Source organism: Notolabrus celidotus, chromosome 1, assembly GCF_009762535.1.
Source record: "Notolabrus celidotus isolate fNotCel1 chromosome 1, fNotCel1.pri, whole genome shotgun sequence".
NCBI lineage: Eukaryota > Metazoa > Chordata > Actinopteri > Labriformes > Labridae > Notolabrus > Notolabrus celidotus.
The window spans coordinates 40222880-40249310 of NC_048272.1; the positions used below are offsets into that span (position 1 = coordinate 40222880).

A 26431-nucleotide genomic window follows, 5' to 3' on the forward strand; every position below is an offset into this window, starting at 1 on the left:
GTTTTAAGGTCTGTTTCAGGGCACCCTTACTGACTGTTTTAAGGTCTATTCCAGGGCACCCTTGGTGACTGTTTTAAGGTCTGTTTCAGGGCACCCTTAGTGATTGTTTTATGGTCTGTTTCAGGGCACCCAGATTGTTTTAAGGTCTGTTTCAGGGCACCCTTAGTGATTGTTTTAAGGTCTGTTTCAGGGCACCCAGACTATTTTAAGGTCTGCTTCAGGGCACCCTTAGTGACTGTTTTAAGGTCTGTTTCAGGGCACCCTTAGTGACTGTTTTAAGGTCTGTTTCAGGGCACCCTGAGTGACTGTTTTAAGGTCTGTTTCAGGACACCCTTAGTGACTGTTTTAAGGTCTGTTTCAGGGCACCCTTAGTGACTGTTTTAAGGTCTGTTTCTGGGCACCCTTAGTGACTGTTTTAAGGTCTGTTTCAGGGCACCCTGAGTGACTGTTTTAAGGTCTGTTTCAGGACACCCTTAGTGACTGTTTTAAGGTCTGTTTCAGGGCACCCTTAGTGACTGTTTTAAGGTCTGTTTCAGGGCACCCTTAGTGACTGTTTTAAGGTCTGTTTCAGGGCACCCTTAGTGACCGTTTTAAGGTCAGTCTTTTCTCTGTTATTAAACCAAAGTGATGTGAAGTTTCAGAGAAGTCCAAGCTGCTGCAGCGTCCAATCAGTGAGAAGTATTCGATAAGGGGGCGTGTCTGTCAGAGAAAAGACTTCAGCAAAGTCTGCTCTGGTGTTTCCTCGACTATCCCTCCTCCGAACAGTCTCCTCTCTCCTCGCTCCTCGCTCCTCTCTCCTCGCTCCTCTCTCCTCCAGCAGCATTAAGAGCTTTGGGACACAAGTTAAAATGGCGCGTCAGTAACTACTTCCGCTTAGGCCGAGGAGCCAAGACCCAGGAGCCAGGAGACAACAGTTCTGAGCTTTGAGATGCACCCTTGGACTTGGGACTATCTGTCATTGCTGGGTTCTGTGTGGGTATTTTAGGTGTTTCCAGGGACTCTTATCCTTAGAATGTTTTTTCTTTCACCTGTGTGCAGGCTGGTGGGCGTGGTGCTGAGACACTGGGCTCCTTGCAGCTGCAGCCAGTTGATGTAATCAGCGGCTGCTCTTCTGCTCCTCTGGCAGTGTGGAAGCTGCCAGAGTATCTCAACTTGTAGGCCGGCACACGGCTCCAGCAATCTTCTGTTTAATGTATCTTCTGCAGTTTTGAAGGCATTTGTTAACTTGGACTAATACCTGTGTCTCTCCTCTTTTCCAGTGCCTCAGATTCTCAGCATATTTCCAGCCTTTGATAAACTCTGTTAACCCTGCTCCATAGTCCTGTGTCTCACTCCTGGGCTCTGCCTTGCTCAAACGTCACACTAGGAGGGTGATCTTTGTCACCATTGATCTTTTCTCTATTTGTGGAACCACTGTGGTAATAAAAGAGGATCTGAGAATTAAGGGAGTGGTGGCAGGAGGAAGAAAACAAACTGTTTTTATCTGCAGATGACATGTAGCTGCTAGTATTTAACCCAGTTTTCTCTCTGCCACCTGTTGTGAATATTTAAGAAAGATTTTGGAGATTTCAGGCTACAAAGTCAAGAATCCCATTCTCCTCCTGATGTGGATATTAATCCATGACTTAAGCACTCATGTGAGGTTTGGAATTAAGTCCATAGCATGTTGGGCCAGTTTTGATTTAAACAAGGACACTCATTATTTGGGAAACCCTTATGATAATAAGGGAAAAAACAGTCTTTTGGAGGACATGGCACATTAAGGTTTGACCACAGTTACAGATGTATTTATGGAAGGAGGATTCGACTCATACCAGGGGTTAAGAGTCAAAAATAATGTAATTAAAAGGGAGACTTTTTAAACACTTCAAACTAGAAAGCTGTATGGATTAAATTACCAAAAATACACATTTTATTTGAATCTAGCAGAAATTCTCAGAGGTCAAATGCTGTTAATTGTAAAAAAAAAAGCTCCTAATTTAGTGCTGTTAATTGTAAAAAAAAAAAAAAAAAAAAACTCCTAATTTAGTGCTGTTAATTGTAAAAAAAAAAAAAAAAAAGCTCCTAATTTAGTGCTGTTAATTGTAAAAAAAAAAAAAAAAAAAAAAACTCCTAATTTAGTGCTGTTAATTGTAAAAAAAAAAACAAAAAAAAAAAACTCCTAATTTAGTGCTGTTAATTGTAAAAAAAAAAAAAAAGCTCCTAATTTAGTGCTGTTAATTGTAAAAAAAAAAAAAAAATCCTAATTTAGTGCTGTTAATTGTAAAAGAAAAAAAAAAAAAAAACTCCTAATTTAGTGCTGTTAATTGTAAAAAAAAAACCTCCTAATTTAGTGCTCTTAATTGTAAAAAAAAACAACTCCTAATTTAGTGCTCTTAATTGTAAAAAAAAAAAAAAAGCTCCTAATTTAGTGCTGTTAATTGTAAAAGAAAAAAGCTCCTAATTTAGTGCTCTTAATTGTAAGAAGAAGCTCTTAATTTAGTGCATTATATTAAAAATATGAAGGTTTGACTTTAAGAACTGACATCATACCAGTGACATGCATGTACTGTCTAACATGATGACCAGCACACTACAGCAGTCAAAGCGGGTCTCATTTTTTATCACAATCTAATGCAAACTGTTGTAAAACTGTGAACACATATATAGTCTCCAGAACCTCCATTGGCTTCCCATCCCCTCCAGAATACAGTACAAGATCCTCCTCATCACCTACAAAGCCCTCCATAATCTAGCTCCCTCCTACCTCACTGACCTTCTGCAGCCATACAATCCCTCCTGCAACCTCCGCTCCACCAACGCCAACCTCCTCACCCCACTCACCAAACCCAAGCACCGAACCTGGGGGGACAGGGCCTTCTCTGTCACTGCCCCCACCCTCTGGAACTCTCTCCACTAACACCTCAGATTCTCTCCCTCACTCACCAAATTCAAATCCGGACTCAAAACACACCTATTTACAAAGGCTTTTAAACTAGAATTGATTGATTTTTTGTTTTGTTTTATTGTTTCTTGTTTTGTTTTATTTTGCTGCCTTTTCATTTATTTCCTTGTAAAGTGTCTTGGAGAATCTTTTAAAGTGCTTTTATAAATAAAATGTAAAATTATCATTATTATTATTATTATTATTATTATTATTATTATTATTATTATTATTATTATTATTATAGTGGTGTTGGAGAGATGGAGAATATGTGAGAGAGAGACAGAGAGATGATAGTGGTGAGACGGACAGTAGTAGATGTAGCAACTGGAGTCTGGCACGTCCACAGCAGCAGGCCGTCTGAGGTGTCAAATCAAATTGGTACAATGGTTGTGCCTAGTGTTTAAATCAGCAACATTTCAGTCTAATAAAACTAATGCATGAAAATATTATGGATTCTAAATGTCCAACAGTGTACCATTTACATTTCCTTCTTGTTAATGAAAAGAAAACACACATTGGTCAGAGTTTTTTATATCCCTGAGGTATTTAAATCATCATGCTCTCGTCTTTGTGATGGAACAGAATGCCATTGTTGAACATTTATCACATTTACAAAATTAATACTGCTTCAGAATTAGAGTACTGTGGGAACAAAGCGAGGAGCGTCCAGACTATTTTTTATGCTTGTGACATAAATATAGCTGATATCAGAATCAGAATCAGAATCAGCTTTATTGGCCAGGTATGCTTGAACACACAAGGAATTTGACTTAGGTAAACTGTGCTCTCTTTGTACAAGGAATAAGAATAAGACATGCAAAATAAAAAATGTAATAACAATAACATCAGCTCTAAATACAAAAGAACAACAAATAGGCATGACTAATATGTACAGGCTAAAATAATATGATAAAGTGCAGTGGTGAGTAGCAGAGGTAGTTTTTAGTGGAGGGGGGCTTCTCCTGAAGTCCACTGTAATCTCCACAGTCTTGAGCGGGTTCAGCTCCAGATGGTTCTGACTACACCAGAGAGCCAGCTGTTCCACCTCCTGTCTGTAAGCAGACTCGTCTCTGTCCTGGATGAGACTGATGACGGTGGTGTCGTCTGCGAACTTCAGGAGTTTCACCGAGGGGTCCCCTGAGGTGCAGTCATTGGTGTAGAGGGAGAAGAGCAGTGGGGAGAGAACACATCCCTGTGGGGCGCCAGTGCTGATGGTCCTTTATAAACATGCATTAAAACCTGTACAAACTTTTCACAGTTTCTAATGGACAGAGAGAGTAGCTGAAGTAATAACTGTTCATTATAGATCTCAGTTACAACTGTCTCAGCTCGGATCTCATCCTGCCTTGCTGACATTTCTAAATGGATGAGGGAACGTCACCTACAGCTCAACCTGTCCAAGACTGAGCTTATTATCATTCCAGCCAGTCCCACTATGGACCCACAGATCAATATCCAGTTTGGATCACAAAACCTCATGCCCACTAAGTCTGCCCGAAATCTGGGTGTCATGATCGATGACCAGCTAACCTTCAAGGTTCATGTTGCCTCGATTGCTCGGTCCTGCCGTTTTTCCCTCTATAACCTCAAAAGTATCAGACCCTACCTGACAGAACACGCAACACAGCTCCTGGTTCAAGCTCTTGTAATGTCACGCATTGACTACTGCAACTCTCTTCTGGCAGGCCTCCCTGCATTCACAGTTAAACCTCTGCAAATGATCCAGAACGCAGCAGCAGCACGTCTGGTCTTCAACCAGCCTAAGACAGCTCATGTCACTCCCCCGCTCATCTCACTACACTGGCTTCCAGTTGCAGCTCGCATCAGATACAAAACTCTAATCATGACTTACAAAGCAGGAACCAAAACCGCTCCAGTTTACCTGGAACCCCTCATCCAGGTCTACTGCTCTTCTCGCCCGCTACGCTCAGCCTCTGAAAAGCGCCTAGTGCTTCCAGCACACAAGGCCTCAAAATCACTAGCTGGACTCTTCTCTTCTGTTGTCCCTAAATGGTGGAATGAATTGGCCAACTCCATTGGATCTGCAGAGTCCCTCTCTACTTTCAAAAGACAGCTAAAGACCCAGCTCTTTAGGAAGCACTATGCACTTAGCTAGACTGTTCTCCACTGTTGTCCCCAGTGGCAGATCATGTCTTCCAGCTACAGTTGACTCACACTGTCCTGCTCTACTCTAGGAATCTGTGTTCAGGTCTTGAGTGACCCAGCACTTGGTACTTTGGTCATTATTGTGGTGATGTTAATTGTTGATGATGATAATGGAAGGTCTTAAATTGGTTGGTTGCTTCATTGTAGATGTTCCTTATTTCGAAAAAATATATATATATATTTAAATAATTCCTTATTTATTTTTGTGCATTGCCTTTACACTGCTTGGCAGTACCTGCACCCAAATGGACTTGAAGCACTTTGTTACTCTTACTGATCTTGTTTCCTCTTGTCTAGATCTTTGCTTGTGTTGTTCTTGTTCTCGTATGTACATCGCTTTGGATAAAAGCGTCTGCTGAATGACATTGTAACATTGTAACATTGTAACAGTTAGCAGCTAACATGGAGTTAGGCTCTGGGCCTGAAACCAAAGTTTTCAGGCCCAGAGCATGATGTGTTGCTTGCTGCATTCTGTCTCTCTATAAAGACTTGAATAAGGACAATTTAACATAACACCCAGGAGAAGTCTATAGAACGCCTGAATCACCATGCACACTTTTGAAATGAATATCAAGGCTTTTGATGATATTTCTTCACTTGTTCTTTTGGCCTGCAGGTCTGATGTGTCCCTATCATTCACTCACAGTTCAGGTTACAATACAGGATGAACTCTTATCTCCAGTGAGGCATCGTCTCTCTTTGAACCTGGACCCAATATGGACTTATATACAGCCAGCTTCATGGAAAACATCCCCTGATAGACAAGCTGGTTAAAGTGATCAATATCATGACAGCACTACACCATTCAAATCCCAAACCTCCTTTCTCTCATAGACTCATTCTAGTTATGATTCTAACATCATGAATAAAACAAACTGCTCAACTCAACTCAACTCAGCTTTTTTTATACAGCACCTTTCATACATAGAAACATGTAGCCCAAAGCGCTTCACAGAGTAACAGAGAGACAGAAAACAACAGCAATGGTAAAATTATAAAAGGCATGATTATAAATAAAATACTTAAAAATAAAAGAAAATCAACACAGTAAAATTAATCAAATAAGTTTTTATAAGGAAAGAAAAGTTAAAAATAAGGTAGAGTTAACGAGATCAGATGAACACAAGAAATAAATAGATAAATACATAATTACATTTTATAAATAAATGTTAAAGCATTGATTAAAATAATAATAATAAAAATAATAATAAAAATAATAAAAATATTAATGCAGTCCAGGGCTAAAAATAAACTACTCCAAATTAAAAGCTAGATTAAAAAGGTAAGTCTTAAGTTGACTTTTAAAAACACTCAGAGAGCTCGCCGCTTTGATGTCCAGAGGCAGAGAGTTCCACAGCTTAGGGGCATAAAAACAGAAAGCACTCTCTCTCTGTGTGAGACACACAAGGAACTTTTAAAAGGGAAGCATTCGAGGACCTCAGAGATCGGGCTGGAACATAAAATGACAGGAGATCAGTGATGTATGGAGGAGCAAGGCTGTTAAGAGCTTTAAAAACAAGTGAAAGGACTTTATTCATCCAATCAATTCTCAAAGAAACAGGGAGCCAATGCATCTATCTTCTCTCCAGTTTGATAGCAAGTATTTCACAGATTGTGGCAAACCTAACAACCCACTCACAGAAAACAGCCGTTATCTGACAGGCTGGTTGTCAGTGTCAGGCTTCACTAGTGCTCAAGGCCTAGTCCAGCTGGACTGCTGGTTTGATTGTACAGTACAGTCATGGCCAAAAGTTTTGAGAATGACACAAATATTACATTTTCACAAAGTCTGCTGCTTCAGTTTTTATAATGGCAATTTGCATATACTCCAGAATGTTATGAGGAGTGATCAGCTCAACTGTAATTAATTGCAAAGTCCCTCTTTGCCTTGAAAATGAACTTTATCACCAAAAACACATTTCCACTGCATTTCAGCCCTGCCACAAAAGGACCAGCTAACATCATTTCAATGACACACAGGTGTCACACACATTAACACAGGTGTGGGTGTTGATGAGGACAAGGCTGGCGATCAATCTGTCATGATTGAGTGACTGGACACTTTAAAAGGAAGATGGTGCATGACACCATTGTTCCTCATCTGTTAGCCATGGTTACCTGCAAGGAAACACGTGCAGCCATCATTGCATTGCACAAAAAGGGCCTAACAGGGAAGTTTATAGCAGCGAGTAAGATTGCACCTCAGTCAACCGTCTATCCAATTATCAAGAACTTCAAGGAGAGAGGTTCAATTGTTGCCAAACAGGCTCCAGGGCGCCCAAGAAAGTCCAGCAAGCGCCAGGACCGTCTCCTGAAGGTGTTACAGCTGCGGGATCGGGCCACCACCAGTGCAGAGCTTGCTCAGGAATGGCAGCAGGCAGGTGTGAGTGCATCTGCACGCACAGTGAGGCGAAGACTTTTGGAGGAAGGCCTGGTGTCAAGGAGGGCAGCAAAGAAGCCACTTCTCTCCAGTAAAAACATCAGGGACAGACTGATATTCTGCAGAAGGTACAGGGACTGGACTGCTGAGGACTGGGGTAAAGTCATTTTCTCTGATGAATCCCCTTTCCCATTGTTTGGGGCATCTGGAGGAAGGCTTGTTCGGAGAAGACGAGGTGAGCGCTACCATCAGTCCTGTCTCTTGCCAACAGTGAAGCATCCTGAGACCATTCATGTGTGGGGTTGCTTTTCGGTCAAGGGAGTGGGCTCTCTCACAATCTTGCCTAAAAACACAGCCATGAATAAAGAATGGTACCAGAACGTCCTCCGAGAGCAACTTCTCCCAACCATCCAAGGGCAGTTTGATGATGAAGAATGCCTTTTCCAGCATGATGGAGCACCTTGCCATAAAGCAAAAGTCAGAACAAAATGGCTCTGGGAACAAAACATTAAGATTTTGGGCCCTTGGCCAGGATCTCCCCAGATCTTAATCCCATTGAGAACTTGTGGTCAATCCTCAAGAGGCGGGTGGACAATCAAAAACCCACAAATTCTGACAAACTCCAAGCATTGATTATGCAAGAATGGACTGCCATCAGTCAGGATTTGGTCCAGAAGTTGATTGACAGCATGCCAGGGAGAATTGCAGAGGTCTTGAAAAAGAAGAGTCAACACTGCAAATATTGACTTATTGCATGAATTCTGTGTAATTCTCAATAAAAGCTTTTGATACTTATGAAATGCTTCTAATTGTATTTCATTATACCATAGAAACATCTGACAAAAACACCTAAAAACCCTGAAGCAGCAGACTTTGTGAAAATGTAATATTTGTGTCATTCTCAAAACTTTTGGCCATGACTGTACATCACTCTGGCCTCAGGAATCAAGCACTGCACAAGAATTCCTCCGAGGTGCCCTGAACTAGATTGCTTGATTGAAGACTTTGGGTGACCCCAAATAGTTGGATTTTCGACAATTCGGTCTGAAGAGCCTGAGTCGACTGCCAAACACGTAGTCGAACATCTGCATATGAAACGAGGATCATTCCATTCAAACTATGGGGGTGCTCAATGTTTGATTTGATATCATTTCCTGTTTTCAGTATAAACCATGTCTCATATATCCTGTTTTGATATAAATATAAACTTATGAATACTTCATGTAATTCTAGAAATAGCTTTTGAAGTGTTAAATGTCCTTAAAGTGGTAATTAAATCTCCCCTGGTAATTAAAGGTGGACTCTCCCATTTAGCTGGACCTGTGGAGCAGACGTACCTCAGCTGGTCTTTAAATCTTTTTGGTTTCATAGCAGATTTAAAATGTCAGACTAAATAAACTTCAGATGATCCTGAAAGAAGTGATGAAGATGAGGAGCAGTTTCATGAAGAGGGCTGTGAGATCAAGGATTACCGGACCACACAAAAACTGTACGGGGCCAAAAGAACGGTGCCAAAAACACGAGGAGCACACTTCTGCCCCGTGAACACGTTGTTGTTCTTGTAAAGACTGGAGCGGACAAAGACGCAGTGACAGACTCTTTTAAAAGGTACTGGTAGGGGATTTGAAAACCCTTCAGCTGGTTCAGGTTTGATTTTGAACATTGTAGAAATGTTTAGTCTCAAGTTAGACAAACTCCCCTCTGCAGCGCTGGTCTCTGCAGAGTGAACAATATTTAAAGATCTCTTGATGTCCTACCTTTTTTAGGTTTAATCTATCATTAACATATCCAGGATGTTTTTTCCTTACTAACATAATGTAGGGGTGAGCCCGACTAAGTATTTGCTTAGTCGAATCTGATTCATCAGATTTTGCCCATAGTCGACGAATAGTGGAATGTTTGTTATTTTTCCTTATTGACCCAAAGTCTGCATGATGGTGACCGCATGACAATATTACACATAACCCTTTACAATTAAGAGACTCGTAGCTTAAAGTAAAAGGGACAACAGAATATTATAAGTATAAAACTTAGATTTTTTAAATCTATATTGCAAAAACAACGAGGTGATGAAGGAGAGAAAACTCAAATAAGACCACCATCAGTTAAACATGGAACAACGCTCCACTATAGAATAAAGAATCAGGAGATATTTAAACAGTGTTCACACAGAGGAGAGCAGCACTGCAGAGGGTAGTTTGTCCAACTTAAGACTAAACATGTTTATAATGTTCAAAACCAAACCTGAACCAGCTAAAGGGTTTTTAAATCTCTTAACAGAACCTTTTAAAACAGTCTTTCATCTCGTCTTTGTCCGCTTGAGTCTTTTCAAATTGTACGTGAGGAAAACCATCATGTGTACGGGCAGAAGTGCGCTCCTTGCTTTGTTGACTGTAAATCCTGTCTTTGAGAATATCCTCTCTGATGGTGTGGAGGTGGATGGGATGCTGTGGATTGTTTTTGAGGCTTCGGACAGCTTTGGGTATCCCTCCTCGTTCTTTTGGCCCCGTACAGTTTTTGTGTGGTCCGGTAATCCTTGATCTCACAGCCCTCTTCATGAAGCTGCTCCTCATCTTCATCACTAGTTTTTAGGATCAACTGAAGTTTTATTTCCTAACATTTTGAGCTGCTATGAACGTAGAAAGATTTAAAGACCAGCTGAGGTACGTCTGCTCCACAGGTCCCGCTAAATGGGAGAGTCCACCTTTAATTACCAGGGGAGATTTAATTACCACTTTAAGGAGATTTAACACTTCAAGAGCTGTTCTCAGAATTACATTCAATAAGTCTATATTTATATTAAAATAGGATATATGAGACACTATTTTTTACGGGAAACAGGAAAATAATGTAAAATTAGACATTGAGCACCCCCATGGTTTGAATGGAATGATCCACGTTTCATATGCAAATATTCCACTATGAGATTGGCAGTCAACTAAGGCTCGTTAGAACGAATCGTCCAATATTCGACTATTTGGGGTCACCCCTAATATAATGATGTTTTTTTGTTTTTTTTCATGGATGAAAAGATTTTAAACATTATGATGTGCATGCAGGTGTTACGACTGTTGTAATTTCAGTGGTTATTCATTTGATTTGTAGACACTGAATCAGATAAATCCTGTGCAGTGCTCTGACCTCATTATATCATGTTATACGTGTTTATTTTTTAATGTCACGTGTTTTTATGTTTAACAGATGGTGGCCTCATGACTTTTTTCTTGTCATTACCTCTTTGTTTTTGCGTGCAATAGATTAAAAAAATAAAAGTTTCATACCTATCTACTCTAGTGTCTCTTTCACTGTAAGCTGTGATCCTCTTAATTGTAAATGGTTATGTGTATTATCGTCATACGGTCACCATAATGCAGACTTTGGGTCATTGAAGAAAAAAAACAAACATTCAATGATTCGTCGACTATGGCAAGAACTGACGAATCAGATTCGACGAAGCAAATCCTTAGTGGGGTCACCCCTAGTGAAGACAAACCTTTTTCGAACTACAAATGATCTTTGGCTGCATGCAGCTGAACGCATAATAAAGATGAGCTGGATTTGGAAATCTGAAACATGTGTTAAAGTTTAATATTGGTAGTCTTGGAAAACATGAGTTTGAGAGAAAACTAGCATGAGTTTGAATGTAGCATTTCCTCAGGACTCCGTCTAACCCCTCCCCCCCTCCCATCGGAGCTCCTCCAAAACGACGCTCCCAGGACCATGTGATCGTGACTGATTCAAAACCGGTCCTCGCCAAAACATTCTCATAGTGAAAGTTAAAAACACAAACAAACATGGCTGCTGTTAGTACTCACAACTGTCCTGCTAGCATTCGTCCACAGCAGCAGAGATCCAGAGGAACCTACGAGACAAGGGAGCTCAGGGACTCCAGAAAGGTCTGTATATGATTAACCAGCCTTCTTTTATTTTTCATGTTAATTTTTCACATATGTTGAAACATGTCTTAACCCTCTGAAGATTATAATGAACTCAATTAATTTATAAATAAAAACAGACCAGGGTCAAAAACCTAGCTACCAGACTGCACACGATGACTCATGAGCTCAGATTCTCAGTGTCACACTTAGAGTCTTTGATTATCCCTCTTTGTGGTTCTGGATATTTAGGTTTATTGAGCATGGCATTGCATTAACCTGGATTTCAGAAAGAGGAGGCAAACAGTAGGACTGGGTATCTGATTAATAAATGACCTGCTGACTTGAGGTCAGGGCCAGCAGGGGTTATGTGTGTGTTTCTTCCTATGTAGTTGAATCTATCCTTTTGAGTATGAGTGCACATCATTCGTTCATTCTTCTTTCTGATTTTTCTTCTTTCTTCATCAAACTTTGTCAGATTTGTCTCTGGCAGTTTGTTGAAGTTGTGACCTCTTTTGACCTTCCGTTGGTGAGAGTTGTGGACTGTTTTTCACGATGAAATAACCAACTTTAACTTTTACTCACATTACTGTTGCCCGGCAACCCCGCTTTGTTTTGTTTTTACTCATGCTCAGCTGGTTGAGCTGAAGCTGGTCAGCTTGTCAGCCGAACCGCTGGATGTTCCTGCAGAACTCTGGAGATTTAGGACACATAGAGGCAGAGGAGGCATAGAGCTACGAGGAGGAGAGCTGGTCTAAGGAGACGGAGGTTTATGAAGAGGAGATAGAAGCCGTGTCTCTCCTCTCTCATCATGGGCAACGTGAGATCTCTGGATAATAAGATGGACCAGCTAACAGGACTAGCCAGGAGTCAGACGGAGTTTCAGGAATGTAGCATGGTGTGCTTCACGGAAACGTGGCTGCATCAGGATATTCCAGACCACAACGTCTCCATTGACGGCTTCCAGACTGTCCGGGCAGACCGGGATAGCAGTGAGAGCGCTGTGGGCCTCCGACCATATTATCTGCACCTGTAGGGAGATCTCACATGTCATACTGGTAGCTCTTTACATCCCCCCTCTGCCAACCAGACATTCTCAACGCTGCCATAGCCAGACTCCAGACAGACCACCAGAGTGCCCTCTTCCTGATCTCCAGACAGACCACCAGAGTGCCCTCTTCCTGATCTCCAGACAGACCACCAGAGTGCCCTCTTCCTGATCTCCAGACAGACCACCAGAGTGTCCTCTTCCTGATATCCAGACAGACCACCAGAGTGCCCTCTTCCTGATCTACAGACAGACCACCAGAGTGCCCTCTTCCTGATCTCCAGACAGACCACCAGAGTGCCCTCTTCCTGATCTCCAGACAGACCACCAGAGTGCCCTCTTCCTGATCTCCAGACAGACCACCAGAGTGCCCTCTTCCTGATCTCCAGACAGACCACCAGAGTGCCCTCTTCCTGACCTCCAGACAGACCACCAGAGTGCCCTCTTCCTGATCTCCAGACAGACCACCAGAGTGCCCTCTTCCTGATCTCCAGACAGACCACCAGAGTGCCCTCTTCCTGATCTCCAGACAGACCACCAGAGTGCCCTCTTCCTGATCTCCAGACAGACCACCAGAGTGCCCTCTTCCTGATCTCCAGACAGACCACCAGAGTGCCCTCCTCCTGATCTCAAGACAGACCACCAGAGTGCCCTCTTCCTGATCTACAGACAGACCACCAGAGTGCCCTCTTCCTGATCTCCAGACAGGCCACCAGAGTGCCCTCCTCCTGATCTACGGACAGACCACCAGAGTGCCCTCTTCCTGATCTCCAGACAGACCACCAGAGTGCCCTCTTCCTGATCTCCAGACAGACCACCAGAGTGCCCTCTTCCTGATCTCCAGACAGACCACCAGAGTGCCCTCTTCCTGATCTCCAGACAGACCACCAGAGTGCCCTCTTCCTGACCTCCAGACAGACCACCAGAGTGCCCTCTTCCTGATCTCCAGACAGACCACCAGAGTGCCCTCTTCCTGATCTCCAGACAGACCACCAGAGTGCCCTCTTCCTGATCTCCAGACAGACCACCAGAGTGACCTCTTCCTGATCTCCAGACAGACCACCAGAGTGCCCTCTTCCTGATCTCCAGACAGACCACCAGAGTGCCCTCCTCCTGATCTCAAGACAGACCACCAGAGTGCCCTCTTCCTGATCTCCAGACAGACCACCAGAGTGCCCTCTTCCTGATCTACGGACAGACCACCAGAGTGCCCTCGTCCTGACCTCCAGACAGACCACCAGAGTGCCCTCCTCCTGATCTCCAGACAGACCACCAGAGTGTCCTCTTCCTGATATCCAGACAGACCACCAGAGTGCCCTCTTCCTGATCTACAGACAGACCACCAGAGTGCCCTCTTCCTGATCTCCAGACAGACCACCAGAGTGCCCTCTTCCTGATCTCCAGACAGACCACCAGAGTGCCCTCTTCCTGATCTCCAGACAGACCACCAGAGTGCCCTCTTCCGGATCTCAAGACAGACCACCAGAGTGCCCTCTTCCTGATCTCCAAACAGACCACCAGAGTGCCCTCTTCCTGATCTCCAGACAGACCACCAAAGTGCCCTCTTCCTGATCTCCAGACAGACCACCAGAGTGCCCTCTTCCTGATCTCCAGACAGACCACCAGAGTGCCCTCTTCCTGATCTCCAGACAGACCACCAGAGTGCCCTCTTCCTGATCTCCAGACAGACCACCAGAGTGCCCTCTTCCTGATCTCCAGACAGACCACCAGAGTGCCCTCTTCCTGATCTCCAGACAGACCACCAGAGTGCCCTCTTCCTGATCTCCAGACAGACCACCAGAGTGTCCTCTTCCTGATATCCAGACAGACCACCAGAGTGCCCTCTTCCTGATCTACAGACAGACCACCAGAGTGCCCTCTTCCTGATCTCCAGACATACCACCAGAGTGCCCTCTTCCTGATCTCCAGACAGACCACCAGAGTGCCCTCTTCCTGATCTCCAGACAGACCACCAGAGTGCCCTCTTCCTGATCTCCAGACAGACCACCAGAGTGCCCTCTTCCTGACCTCCAGACAGACCACCAGAGTGCCCTCTTCCTGATCTCCAGACAGACCACCAGAGTGCCCTCTTCCTGATCTCCAGACAGACCACCAGAGTGCCCTCTTCCTGATCTCCAGACAGACCACCAGAGTGCCCTCTTCCTGATCTCCAGACAGACCACCAGAGTGCCCTCTTCCTGATCTCCAGACAGACCACCAGAGTGCCCTCCTCCTGATCTCAAGACAGACCACCAGAGTGCCCTCTTCCTGATCTCCAGACAGACCACCAGAGTGCCCTCTTCCTGATCTCCAGACAGACCACCAGAGTGCCCTCCTCCTGATCTACGGACAGACCACCAGAGTGCCCTCGTCCTGACCTCCAGACAGACCACCAGAGTGCCCTCCTCCTGATCTCCAGACAGACCACCAGAGTGCCCTCTTCCTGATCTCCAGACAGACCACCAGAGTGTCCTCTTCCTGATATCCAGACAGACCACCAGAGTGCCCTCTTCCTGATCTACAGACAGACCACCAGAGTGCCCTCTTCCTAATCTCCAGACAGACCACCAGAGTGCCCTCTTCCTGATCTCCAGACAGACCACCAGAGTGCCCTCTTCCTGATCTCCAGACAGACCACCAGAGTGCCCTCTTCCTGATCTCCAAACAGACCACCAGAGTGCCCTCTTCCTGATCTCCAGACAGACCACCAGAGTGCCCTCTTCCTGATCTCCAGACAGACCACCAGAGTGCCCTCTTCCTGATCTCCAAACAGACCACCAGAGTGCCCTCTTCCTGATCTCCAGACAGACCACCAGAGTGCCCTCTTCCTGATCTCCAGACAGACCACCAGAGTGCCCTCTTCCTGATCTCCAGACAGACCACCAGAGTGCCCTCTTCCTGATCTCCAGACAGACCACCAGAGTGCCCTCTTCCTGATCTCCGGGGACTTTATTTTCTACATAGATTATCTTGTCTTCTGTACATTCTTTTATTATCATTATTTTCATTGTATTGTATTTTTATCTTATTAATGACATCTTCCATTATTATTTGATATTCTTAATTATTGTGTATAGGAGCAATTTTAATGACTGAATTTCCCCCCAGGATGAATAAATCATTTCAAATCTTTCTAATCTAATCATTATTCTTCACAACATTTACTATTTTACAAACTGCAATAAAGCTGTGTAAACTTTACATTTGACATGCCACACACACCCTGCTATGAGTATGCTTGTTGTTATTGGGAGTTGCCTTCTGAAATGATTTGTGTCCACAAGTTGAACACATGCCTTAACACTATTGTTGAACACTTTTATAAATATCTGTCACCTTTTGCATTTTAGTTTTCTTTTTATTACTTAAAATATTCAGGTTGGAAATATAAAGGCTCACTTTAGGGCTCCATTGTATTCAAGATTCAAGATTCAGGAAAGCTTTATTGCCAAGTGAGCTCGCACTCAAGGGATTTGACGTGGTGATTGGAACACTGGTACTTAAAGGGAACCCCGGCTACCAAAACGTATTTTCCTATATGATCAATGTTTGTATCAGCTATATAAAAACGATAATAAAATCTCTCAAAATATCTTAGTTTGTATAAAACTGGAAAAAATATTTTCACTCGTAGGCCGCCATTGTTCTTTGCGTCGCAATGATGTTTGGGTAGTGACGTCATTTGATTGCAACAGACTGTTTTCTTCATGCGTGTCAGCTGAAGCATGTGATTCCTGGGTGCTCTGTGAAGTTATATTTCAGATCAGACTGTCTGTACAGTGGCTGACTGCCCTCGCTGAAAAAGTCGAAGATCCAGAGACTGACTGTTCTCCTGAAACAGTTTTTTCAGCTCATTTTCACAATTAGCAGTGTAAACGTGGTCTTGAGTAATAAGTTGGTGCGCATCAGCTGGCCACTGTACCGCTGCATCAGATGTGTGTTTTTCCGTCTGATCAACATCACTCTTATTTGGAGAACACTGTACACTTACGGACTGCTGTGTTGACTGATCGCGGACTCGTCGTCAGCTTCCTCCGTGATCGTGGTCGTGGTTGTGGTCCCGATGGTTCACCATCAGAGGCTACATCTGATGGTGCGGGATGTTGACTTCCCCGCAGGAGCACATCCGGCGTCTCCTGCCTATGGCGTTTCCTCGAGCGGACCTCACTCTTTTCCCGTGGGTGTTTTGTCTGTTTATGAACGAAAACTGACGGCACAGCATTTGGCTTCAGTCTCCGTTAATAACTAGCAGCACCTGTGAGCTCTTTCACCAGCGTGCGTCGGCTAAATGCATCAAATGCATCTGGAGTGAAGTGGCGAGAACATAGCCGCGGGTCCTTCGGAAGTTGTGTACGTCCAAAAGCAATTTCCCACTCCTTTCTTCTCTTTTTGTCTCTTGGAAAGCTGTGTAGACTTACACCAGTCCCCTTGTTCCCCTTCGACTGGAAATTACACCCAAACGCAGCACAGTGTGGCATTATTATGGTTTTCACGCTCCTGAAAGCCAGGGAGTAAACACGGCGAAAACAAGAGGCTCGGCAAGACGCAACCATTACACGTCATCAACCCAGCATGCATTGCGCTAGTAAAACAATGGCTGCACTCGTAGGTTAGAATATGTGTTTTAAATGTCGCTCTTTAAAGAAATAACAACTCTTCATGTCCATTTATCAAAGCATTCTAGTATGAGACAAACATTAAAGCAGATTTATGCCTATCAGTCCCTACAGTCAGGGTTCATTTTAAAGCTAGGGTTGGTAGTCACGGACAGCTAGCATGAATTTGAATGTAACATTTCCTCAGGACTCTGTCTAACCCCTCCCCTCCCCTCGAAGCTCCTCCCATGCACGAGTGCCGCTGATTCACGACCATATGATGGTGACCGATTCCAAACCGGTCCTCAGCACATGGTTTGTGTTTTGCACTACATCGACTCATGTCTCACTCAGCGGTAAGAAAACACTAAAACATTCTCATAGTGAAAGTTAAAAACACAAACAAACATGAAATGTACGCTCTGCAGGAGGCGGGCAGAACGGCAGGACAGGATTTGATTGGTTTCATCATTTGGCTCCTGATGGCAGGGATTGGTCGGTGTTTTCCCAGGTTTACTCTGGCTTTTTTTTTAAGAACACATAAAAGATCATTTTAACCAGTATAACAAAAAGTGTATCTAAATCTGATTACCAACCCAAGCTTTAACAACAAGACAGTAAGGACAATAAATATATAAATCTAAACACATATCCAAAAATTCTAAATAAAAATAAAAATACTATCTGTACAAAGAAAGGTATATAAGTACTTTTAAAGACATGAAATAAGTTAAATATACATAAATATATATATATATGGCCAATCTTATATTGTCAAAGGATAAAGTAATAGTCTAGTAATAGTTTATTTTTATTCTTAACAGTTTTATTTATTTATTTATTTATTTATTTATTTATTATCTATTTCAAATTTAGTCACTTTTATTCTACTTTATTTATTTATTTACTTATTTATTTATTTTAAGTCTCACATCTTATTTTCTTTTAATGGTTTGATATTTTAGTCTTTTATTATTTTAGAAATGTATTTTATTTTGGTGATTTTAATTTCCTGTTTTGAGTTTTAACATCTTATTTTACCTCCAGTGCGTTTCCTCAGTTCGTTCAGCAAATTATTTAGATTTTTTAAATGTATTTATTTTATTTATCTTATTGTTTTTATTACTATTGTTGCATATTGTGTTCTTAACCATAGGATTGTGGGTTGGGGGCTGGGGCTGGGATCTTTTCCTTAATTTATTCTATTTGAAGTTGTTTTTCTTGTACAGCACTTTGTGTTACAATGTCATTGTATGAAAAGTGCTTTATAAATAAAGTCTGATTGATTGATTGATTGATTGACTGATTGGTTGATTGATTGATTGATTGATTGATTGATTGATTGATTGATTGATTGATTGATTGATTGATTGATTGATTGATTGATAGTCACAAAGTATATTCAGTGTAAACTTTCTGAGTATGGAAACTAAAACAGTGGACCATCTTAAAGTCAAACATTGTCTCTAAAACTGTTTAAAACCTCCTCACATTTTGAACCCAGCGTGGTGTTAGAAGAGGTTAAAGAAGCCGTGATTGTATCCACAGCCTGGTATCTGAACCACGCACACTATGCGTGAAAAGCTCTTCCATTGTGACAGCTGTTAGAAGAAGTCAGTGTGAACCTGAGGTGCGCAGCTCCGAGGGGAGTTACGGTAGAGAATAACGCCACACTCTCCTTTAGTAATGGTGCGTTTACTGACCGACAGAATCTCTGTATATGTTGATATCTAACTCACATACACAGAGTGTGAGTTCGTCCAGAGCAGACCCAGTCTTGTTCTTAATGTCACAGACCTTTTAGAAGGATTCAGAGTTAGACATGAACCTTTGGTCTGCTGCACATGTTATAGCACTACTCTACTAATCCACATGTATCTGCTTTTTTAGGGATGGGGTCTTACTTTTATGCATCCTGATCTTTGATGAGGACAGACTTTATCCAGAGTAGGTCTAAAGTTTGTAAAGATGACCCATCCCAAACTTACTGCCCCTCAAAGGGTCTCAAAAGTACTTCTACCCGGTGCTTAGGAACTCTGGACACGCATAGAGGAGGGGGTCCGAGGCGGCTGTGAACGCACCGCAAGTCTGGGTCCATTAGTGTGAGTTTAGTCGGTCTGAGAGTCCCATCAATGACCAGCTAAAACCACCCTGCTGTCCGGACTCAGACCTGCGGGGGTGGGGAGTCTCAAAGTTTGGATTCGGACGGAGGAAACCATGGGGTTCGAGTTGGACCGCTTCAAGGGGACCGTGGACCCGGATTTCAAATGCAACTTGTGTAATAAAGTCCTGGAGGACCCTCTGACGACTCCGTGCGGACACGTCTTCTGCTCGGGCTGCATCCTGCCCTGGGTAGTCCAGCAGAGCAGCTGCCCCGTCAGATGTCAGCGAGTCTCCGCCAAAGAACTGAACCACGTCCTGCCTCTGAAAAACCTGATCCTGAAGCTGGAGATCAGATGTGATAACTACGCGAGGGGCTGCGCTGCGGTGGTGAAGCTGCAGCATCTGGCCGAGCACTCCGAGGGGTGCGACTTCTCCCCGGCGAGGTGCAGGAACCCGGGCTGCACAGAGGTGCTCACCCTGCGGACCATGGAGGGTCACATGCGGGAGACCTGCGACTACAGGCCAGGGGGGGTCTGTGAAGGCGGCTGCGGGCTGCTGCTGACCCATAAGGAGCACAAGTCCGACAGCCACTGCTGCCAGAGAGCCCTGAAGGAGCACAACAGCTCCCTGCAGGTCAAACTGCTTCTTCTGGACAGAGAGATGAAGAAACAGAGCATTAAAGCCAACCAGAGAGAGAAGTCCCTCCTGGCTCAGCTCTCAGAGGTGCACACTGAGCTCCAGGTGACAGCTCTGAAGTACCAGAAGAAGTTTACAGAGTACAGTGAGAGGATCGAGTCCCTCACCAAGACCCTGGCTTTTCCCTGCAAGGTGAGCAACAGATCAACCTTTTGAGAACTTTTCACTAAACATGGAGTGGTTCTAGAATGAAATGAATCTGTTTAAAAAGGGTTTAGACATATTCCTCATAATCAACCATCCAGAAAATATAGGCCTACTTTATCATTTCCTTTTCTTCAAACTCCATGTTCTAACCTTAGACTCTGTAACATCATTCCCAACATGTCTCCTGCTCTCTGGGACTGTTAGAGACTCAGTGTTAGTTCTGTGTGTGCGTCCTTCAGGTGAGAGTATAAATCAGTCTTTATCATTTCCTTTTCTTCAAACTACATGATAACCTTAGATCCTGGATTCTCATCATGTGTCCTGCTCTCTGGGACTGTTAGTGACTCAGTGTTAGTTCTGTGTATGCTTCCTCAGGTGAGAGTATAAATCAGTCTGTGCATGGTTATTATTTGAGAGTATATCTCCTCCTCGGAGCCAAACCTCCAACAATGCGCAGTAGTTTGTGTCTCCCTGTCTACTTTGAGTCCTTGATGTCAGCTGTGCCTGTGGCCAGTTGGCAGTCAGTGGGGGAGGGCCAAATATTTACTGCAGCTCTGTACACAGAGAGAGCAAGGATCCATCTCTGCTGCCTCTGAGCAGAATGCCTGCTTTACACTCTTTTATGGTCTTAATAAAGATTGATATCATCAATACTCCATCAGAGTTTAGTGTTTGTGCTTCAAACCTGTTTGAGGACATCTCATGCTGAAAGGCTTTACGACCCCACGTTGTGGTGTTCTACACAATGCAGGAGAAACAGATTAGATCTAATGTGGGTGATGTTCACTGGTAAACAATGCATCACAGTCCCTGCAGTCACATGGGTTCATGTTGGATTGTCTGCAAGCTGTCTCATTTCAGAAGGAAAGTCACTTTTCCTGAATGCCTCACTCAGAGTTGGTTACTTTAGTTTGTGTTCTGCAGACTCTGGTTTTGTGTCCAGTCCTGCAGTAATCCGGGTTCTTTGGTGAGAGAACTTCTATAAACAGAGCATCACAAGAAGGATTAGCTCTACAGAGGGTGGATGACATGCCGACTGTAAAACTCTAAGCCTGAGCTTGTTGTCATCTCTATTTATTTTGACTCAACCATCACAGGTAAAACCTAGGTAATGCCATTGAGGCCCATGTACCTTTAAGGCCATGGTACTGAGACAGCCTTGGGAATAACCATAAATCAGAGAAGTGTTCAAAGTTCCAGGTTCATCTGGTGAAGGGTCTAAGTTCGGTTTGTTTTGGCCTGTTTGTTCCTTGAATCAGTTTCAAAGAGGAGGAGTTGTTCCCATGGTCAACCTACTTCATTTATTATTGTTGTCAGCTCAGGATCCTTAAACAGGACGGAGGATTTGAACTTCTCCCTTTAGTATCCAGACTTTGACTGTAGAGGAGATTTGTATGACTCTGCTGTGTGGACTAACTGACATGGTGTTTCCAATAACAGTCTTTAAACTATTTCATCTTTTTTCAGTGGAGCTGTAAAAGGCAGTCCACAGAAAGAAGGTCAAACCTTGCTCTGTTTTTCTTCTGGGCTGAAGGACTTGCTGTCACACTTTCCAGTCCGCCTCAGATCTCGGTTTGAACCATGCTGGTCTTAAATGGCTGATATGGTATGGGTTGTTTTATGCACGCTTCATAATGCGTCTGTCAAATTCCAGAAACCTTTAACAGACAGGGACCCAGGTGAATTTATGTAAACTATCATTAACTATCATAAGTTTGGTCTGACCAACCGATTCAGGTCCAGTTTGAAGGCCTGAATCTGTGTGAAGATTTGACCCAGTAGATTTCTTTAGAAACCCTTCAAAGAAAGAAACTGGCGTCTTAACTTGTGCAACGTTCCGCCTCAGTTCTGTCTTAGCTTGCATGAGAGCTCTGACTGATTCCAAATGTACCGCACAACATTTTCCACACTCAGCAGGTCACTGAGTCTCTGCCCCGTGATCACAGGTCCGTTGTTCCTGTGCATCACAGCATGGTCAGATAAATAAAACAGGGATAGAACAGAGGTAGTTTCATGAAGAACGGACTCTTTAAGTGTGGAGTGCTGAGGTGAAGGCGAACTGTGATTGTTTAGTATCACCAGTGAGCAGCAGACTGAAGTTTCACTTATGGTGACATCGTGTCCCCGCCCCCCCTGCCCCACCTACCCCCCCTGCCTTGCCACTCAGAGTCATGTTTTGCACTGCTAGTTCTTGGGAAACTTCGTTTTTATCAGGCTCTCATGGGAGCTCAAAAACAGGAACCAGATATAGTGATTGACTTTATTTGAGGTGTTAGACTTTTGCTTACTTATTTGCAGATGTGGAAAATGCATTGTGGTATTGACAGAACGATGTCTTTGTGTACTGTGTGTCAGCACCGAGTGACTCTCAGTACTTTGAATACAGCTCTTTGTCTTATACATACCTTTCATACTTGTGCATTTGAATAGCTATTGCAGCTGGAGTGTAAAACTCTTTAAGAATCCTGTTTGTTCTTTTGATTTTCTCATATTTGACTTCACTGCTGCACAGCTGTCCTCTAGCTGCCAGTAACGGCTGTAGTGTCTGTAATGCAGAAGAATGTATCACTAATGCTGCTGTGACATAGTGCAGGACCACACATTCCTGAATGACCTGACATGCACATGATGATCTTTAAGCCTGTATGGCAGCCATGACACTGTACATGCCAAGAAACCCAGCTTTATATTTAGTGGCTTTATGTTGCAGCATACTGGAGTGGCAGCTGAAATGATGTTACCTCATAACTCCGCTCTAAGCCCTGCTTTAAGAAATAGACTCAGAGCTGACTGTGCGCTCTGCCCCAAGTTATGACGTCTTGTTGCCACAGAGTAAGAGGTTGGCTGTTTTCTAAACCTCCTTCTAGCAGTACGTACTGATTTGGCCTAAATTCAGTATGTAGTAAGCAGTAAGTGAACAAGAGCAAAATCTGCAGTATGCCAAAACTCCCCGGATGTCTACTGATTCAGGAAAGTTTCACAGCATGCATCCCATAATGCACAGCGCTCGCTCCGCTTTTTCTTTCCTCTTCCTTTTTTGACGAGGCAAACTCAGGTTTTAGGTGCTGTGAAAATTATTAAATGCCACATAAACCACTTCCTAACTTTTTAAATCATAAGTGATGCCAAAGAAGCAGTTTTTCCATCAGCTTGGCCGTTGTTTATTCCTGCTTTCAGAAACCGGAAATCCAGCGACGTCTGGCCCAGCATCCTGCAACACAGATCCAACAGAACAGTCAGACTACAGACTAAATTCAAACGCAGTATGTAGAAGGCAATACCTACTGTCTACTACATTAGTAGGTAGTATGTAGCAGGCCGTTTGGTAAACAGCCGACGTCTGCTGTGTGAACTTCTATTAAGAGCTGCTGGTGTGAGGAGAGAGTTTGAACTAGTCACTGTTTGTCTTTGGACTGCTGCTGGGACAATGATAAAGGTGAATGATTATTAGTATGAGCCTACCCTTTAAAAACATTTAAGATGAGATTATTTGTCATAAGTGTTTTAGCTTTATTTCATCAGTTTTAAATATTTGTTTTATTGTGTCTTGAGGTCAATCATTTTAAAAGTTCTCCACACCCTCGTCCTCAGGTTGTCTGTCACACACACTCCACAAACACGGAGTTATGAGCAACGTGTACACAGAGAATGTTTATAGAGAGACTCACTGCCTTTAAAGGTGACATGTTACACTCTTTTTTTATCAATATATATATTGGTCTAAGAGGTCCCCAAAACATGTCTTCAAAGTTTATTGCTTAAAAAAACACTTTGAAATCAGATTTTTTTGTCTGCCTGTAAACCCCTCTTCTTCAGCTCTGCTCAGAACAGGCTGTTTTCTGTGTCTGTGCCTTTAAATGAGAATGAGCTCTCTAACCACGCCCCCTCAGGAAGTGGATGTGCCTCGGCTGTCCAGCACGTTGATTTAATGTTTACATGTTGGCTGAATATACACGGCTGCTCACAGACCCGCGTTACTTCAACCCTCTGAATCTGATCCATAATCTGATCCTGACGGAGAGGCGCCTGCAGCAGGACCTTTCTGAACCATTGGTCACAGATTTAGTGTTTCTTGTTGTTTTATTTGTCAGTATGTCGACGTGTGTCTTGGTACACAGCTACGAACATGTAGCTATGTGGCTATGCTAACTAGCGCTAGCACTTTTCCATGATAAATAAAAATCCTCCTCTAGATCTTCAAATCTGGAGGCCTGGGGAGTCAAACCAACCTTTGAGTTTATTAAGACAGCCTACAACTAGCATGCCTCCCTCCTAAGCTCCTTGTTAGCACACACGTGTGCAGGTAATGAAAAACGGAGGAGGGATTCAGTATTATTTTATACAGTCTATGGGCTGAACAAGCTCCGAGCTCTGACTCCGTGACAGACCGGATATTGTTGTTACGTAACAAAAACACTGAAGTCTGAAACGGCTCGTTTCACACACATTTACAGAAAGGTGGAGAAATCAGAACAGGGGCAGAATGGATTTTTTTCATTCTCGGGGGGTTTGTAGACATGCCAGGGAAACATATTTCAGGTAGAGAACCATTAAAAAGTCCATTTTGCATGATATGTCACCTTTAAAGTTTATTGCTTAAAAAAACACTTTGAAATCAGATTCTGGTCTGCCTGAAAACCCCTCTTCTTCAGCCCTGCTCAGAACAGTCTGTTTTCTGTGTCTGTGCCTTTATATGAGAATGAGCTCTCTGACCACGCCCCCTCAGGAAGTGGATGTGCCCTCGGCTCTCCAGCACGTTGATCTAATGTTAACATGTTGGCTGAATATACACGGCTGCTCACAGACCCGCGTTACTTCAACCCTCTGAATCTGATCCAGAATCTGATCCTGACTGAGAGGCGCCTGCAGCAGGACCTTTCTGAAGGATTGGTCACAGATTTAGTGTTTCTTGTTGTTTCATTTGTCAGTATGTCGACGTGTGTCTTGGTACACAGCTACAAACATGTAGCTATGTGGCTATGCTAATTAGCGCTAGCACTTATCCATGATAAATAAAAATCATCCACTAGATCTTCAAACCTGCAGACGTGGGGAGTAAAACCGACCTTTGTGTTTATTAAGACAGCCTACAACTAGCATGCCTCCCTCCTAAGCTCCTTGTTAGCACACACGTATGCAGGGAGTGAAAAACAGAGGAGGGGTTGAGTTGTATTTTATACAGTCTATGGGCTGAACAAGCTATTGTTGTGACGTATGAAAAACACTGAAAACTGAAACGGCTGGTTTCAGCACACATTTACAGAAAGGTGTAGAAATCAGAACAGGGGCAGAATGGATTCTTTTCATTTTGGGGGGGTCTATAGACATGCCAGGGACACATATTTCAGGTAGAGAACCATTAAAAAGTCCATTTTGCATGATATGTCACCTTTAAGTGGAAGTGATATGATCTGTTCCAGGTCAATCAGAAGAAGTGGAGACACAGGCACAGAGGAAGACAGTCATTCATTCAGCTGCAGCTGAATACAAAACACACCTCCAGAGACCCGTCATGTGTGATTGGATGAGAAATTCTATTTACAATCTTAAAATGTACAAGTTGAAAAATGTCATACAGGGTTCTGTAGTTAGTACATTCAATCAATCCTTCAGCCTTAGTTAGGAACACTGACCCCAACACTTTCACATCCCCTCCCATAATGTGAAGAACATATTGTTACTCTTCATTTGGTCTTTAATCATAAAAAGGTTGATTATTTTTAGTCATTTTATTATGTTGTTCTTCTTTTTTCAGAAGCTAAACCACTCTGTCTGTCTGTCTGTCTGTCTGTCTGTCTGTCTGTCTGTCTGTGTGTCTGTCTGTCTGTCTGTCTGTGTGTCTGTCTGTCTGTCTGTCTGTAGGAAGAAGACTCTAAAAGCTTGACGGTCATCCTTCTTCGTGAGGGAGGATCTCTGGGATTTAACATCATAGGAGGAAAGCCAATCACGGTAGGTTGAAAGCTGAGCATCTCTGAGGTTTCGTATCCCCTGGTGATCAGCCAAGTGTCGTATACCCTGGAATGAATCGCACATATTTAAAGTGCCACAAGCTTTTTCTATACTTACAGACACGGCCCTCACAGTTTGAACTTTTATTGTGTTGGTATATTGCTCTGGTTCAGCAGATTCAGAAATACAGATTACAAAAAACTCTAAAGTTACTTTTATGAGGGTTAAATCTGGCGTCATGGCGTCCACTGCAGTTGTTGGGCCTCTAATTAAAGGGACTTTTGGTGGCGAGGTAAACATGGACTAGAGTAATCAGTCTTTAATCCTAATCTTAACCTTTACGGCTGTTTTCTGCAGCAGGACTTTGCATTGAAGGTGTTAAATGATGCCACACCCTCTGCTGAGGATTTTAAAATCAGTTACTATTTCATTTTTGTGGAGTTTTGCAGATTCTGTAGAAACAGGCTCCACCGTTTCTGTTTTATGGGCGCTGTACTCAACGGTTGTACCACAGTCACACTCGAGCAGAAGAGAGCAGACTAACTT

At 43.2% G+C, this 26431-nt stretch overlaps 1 protein-coding gene across 1 annotated transcript in view; it reads left to right on the forward strand.

Annotated features, from left to right (window-relative positions):
* Positions 1 to 18745: 18745 nt before the first annotated feature.
* pdzrn3b (PDZ domain containing RING finger 3b) overlaps positions 18746 to 26431 on the forward strand; it is a 97875-nt gene continuing 90189 nt past the window's right edge. Inside the window, exons 1-2 of the mRNA XM_034695773.1 lie at positions 18746 to 19921; positions 25799 to 25885. Of these exons, the coding sequence (XP_034551664.1) occupies positions 19208 to 19921; positions 25799 to 25885 (801 nt within the window). The 5' untranslated portion in view covers positions 18746 to 19207. The remainder of the gene's footprint in view (positions 19922 to 25798; positions 25886 to 26431) is intronic.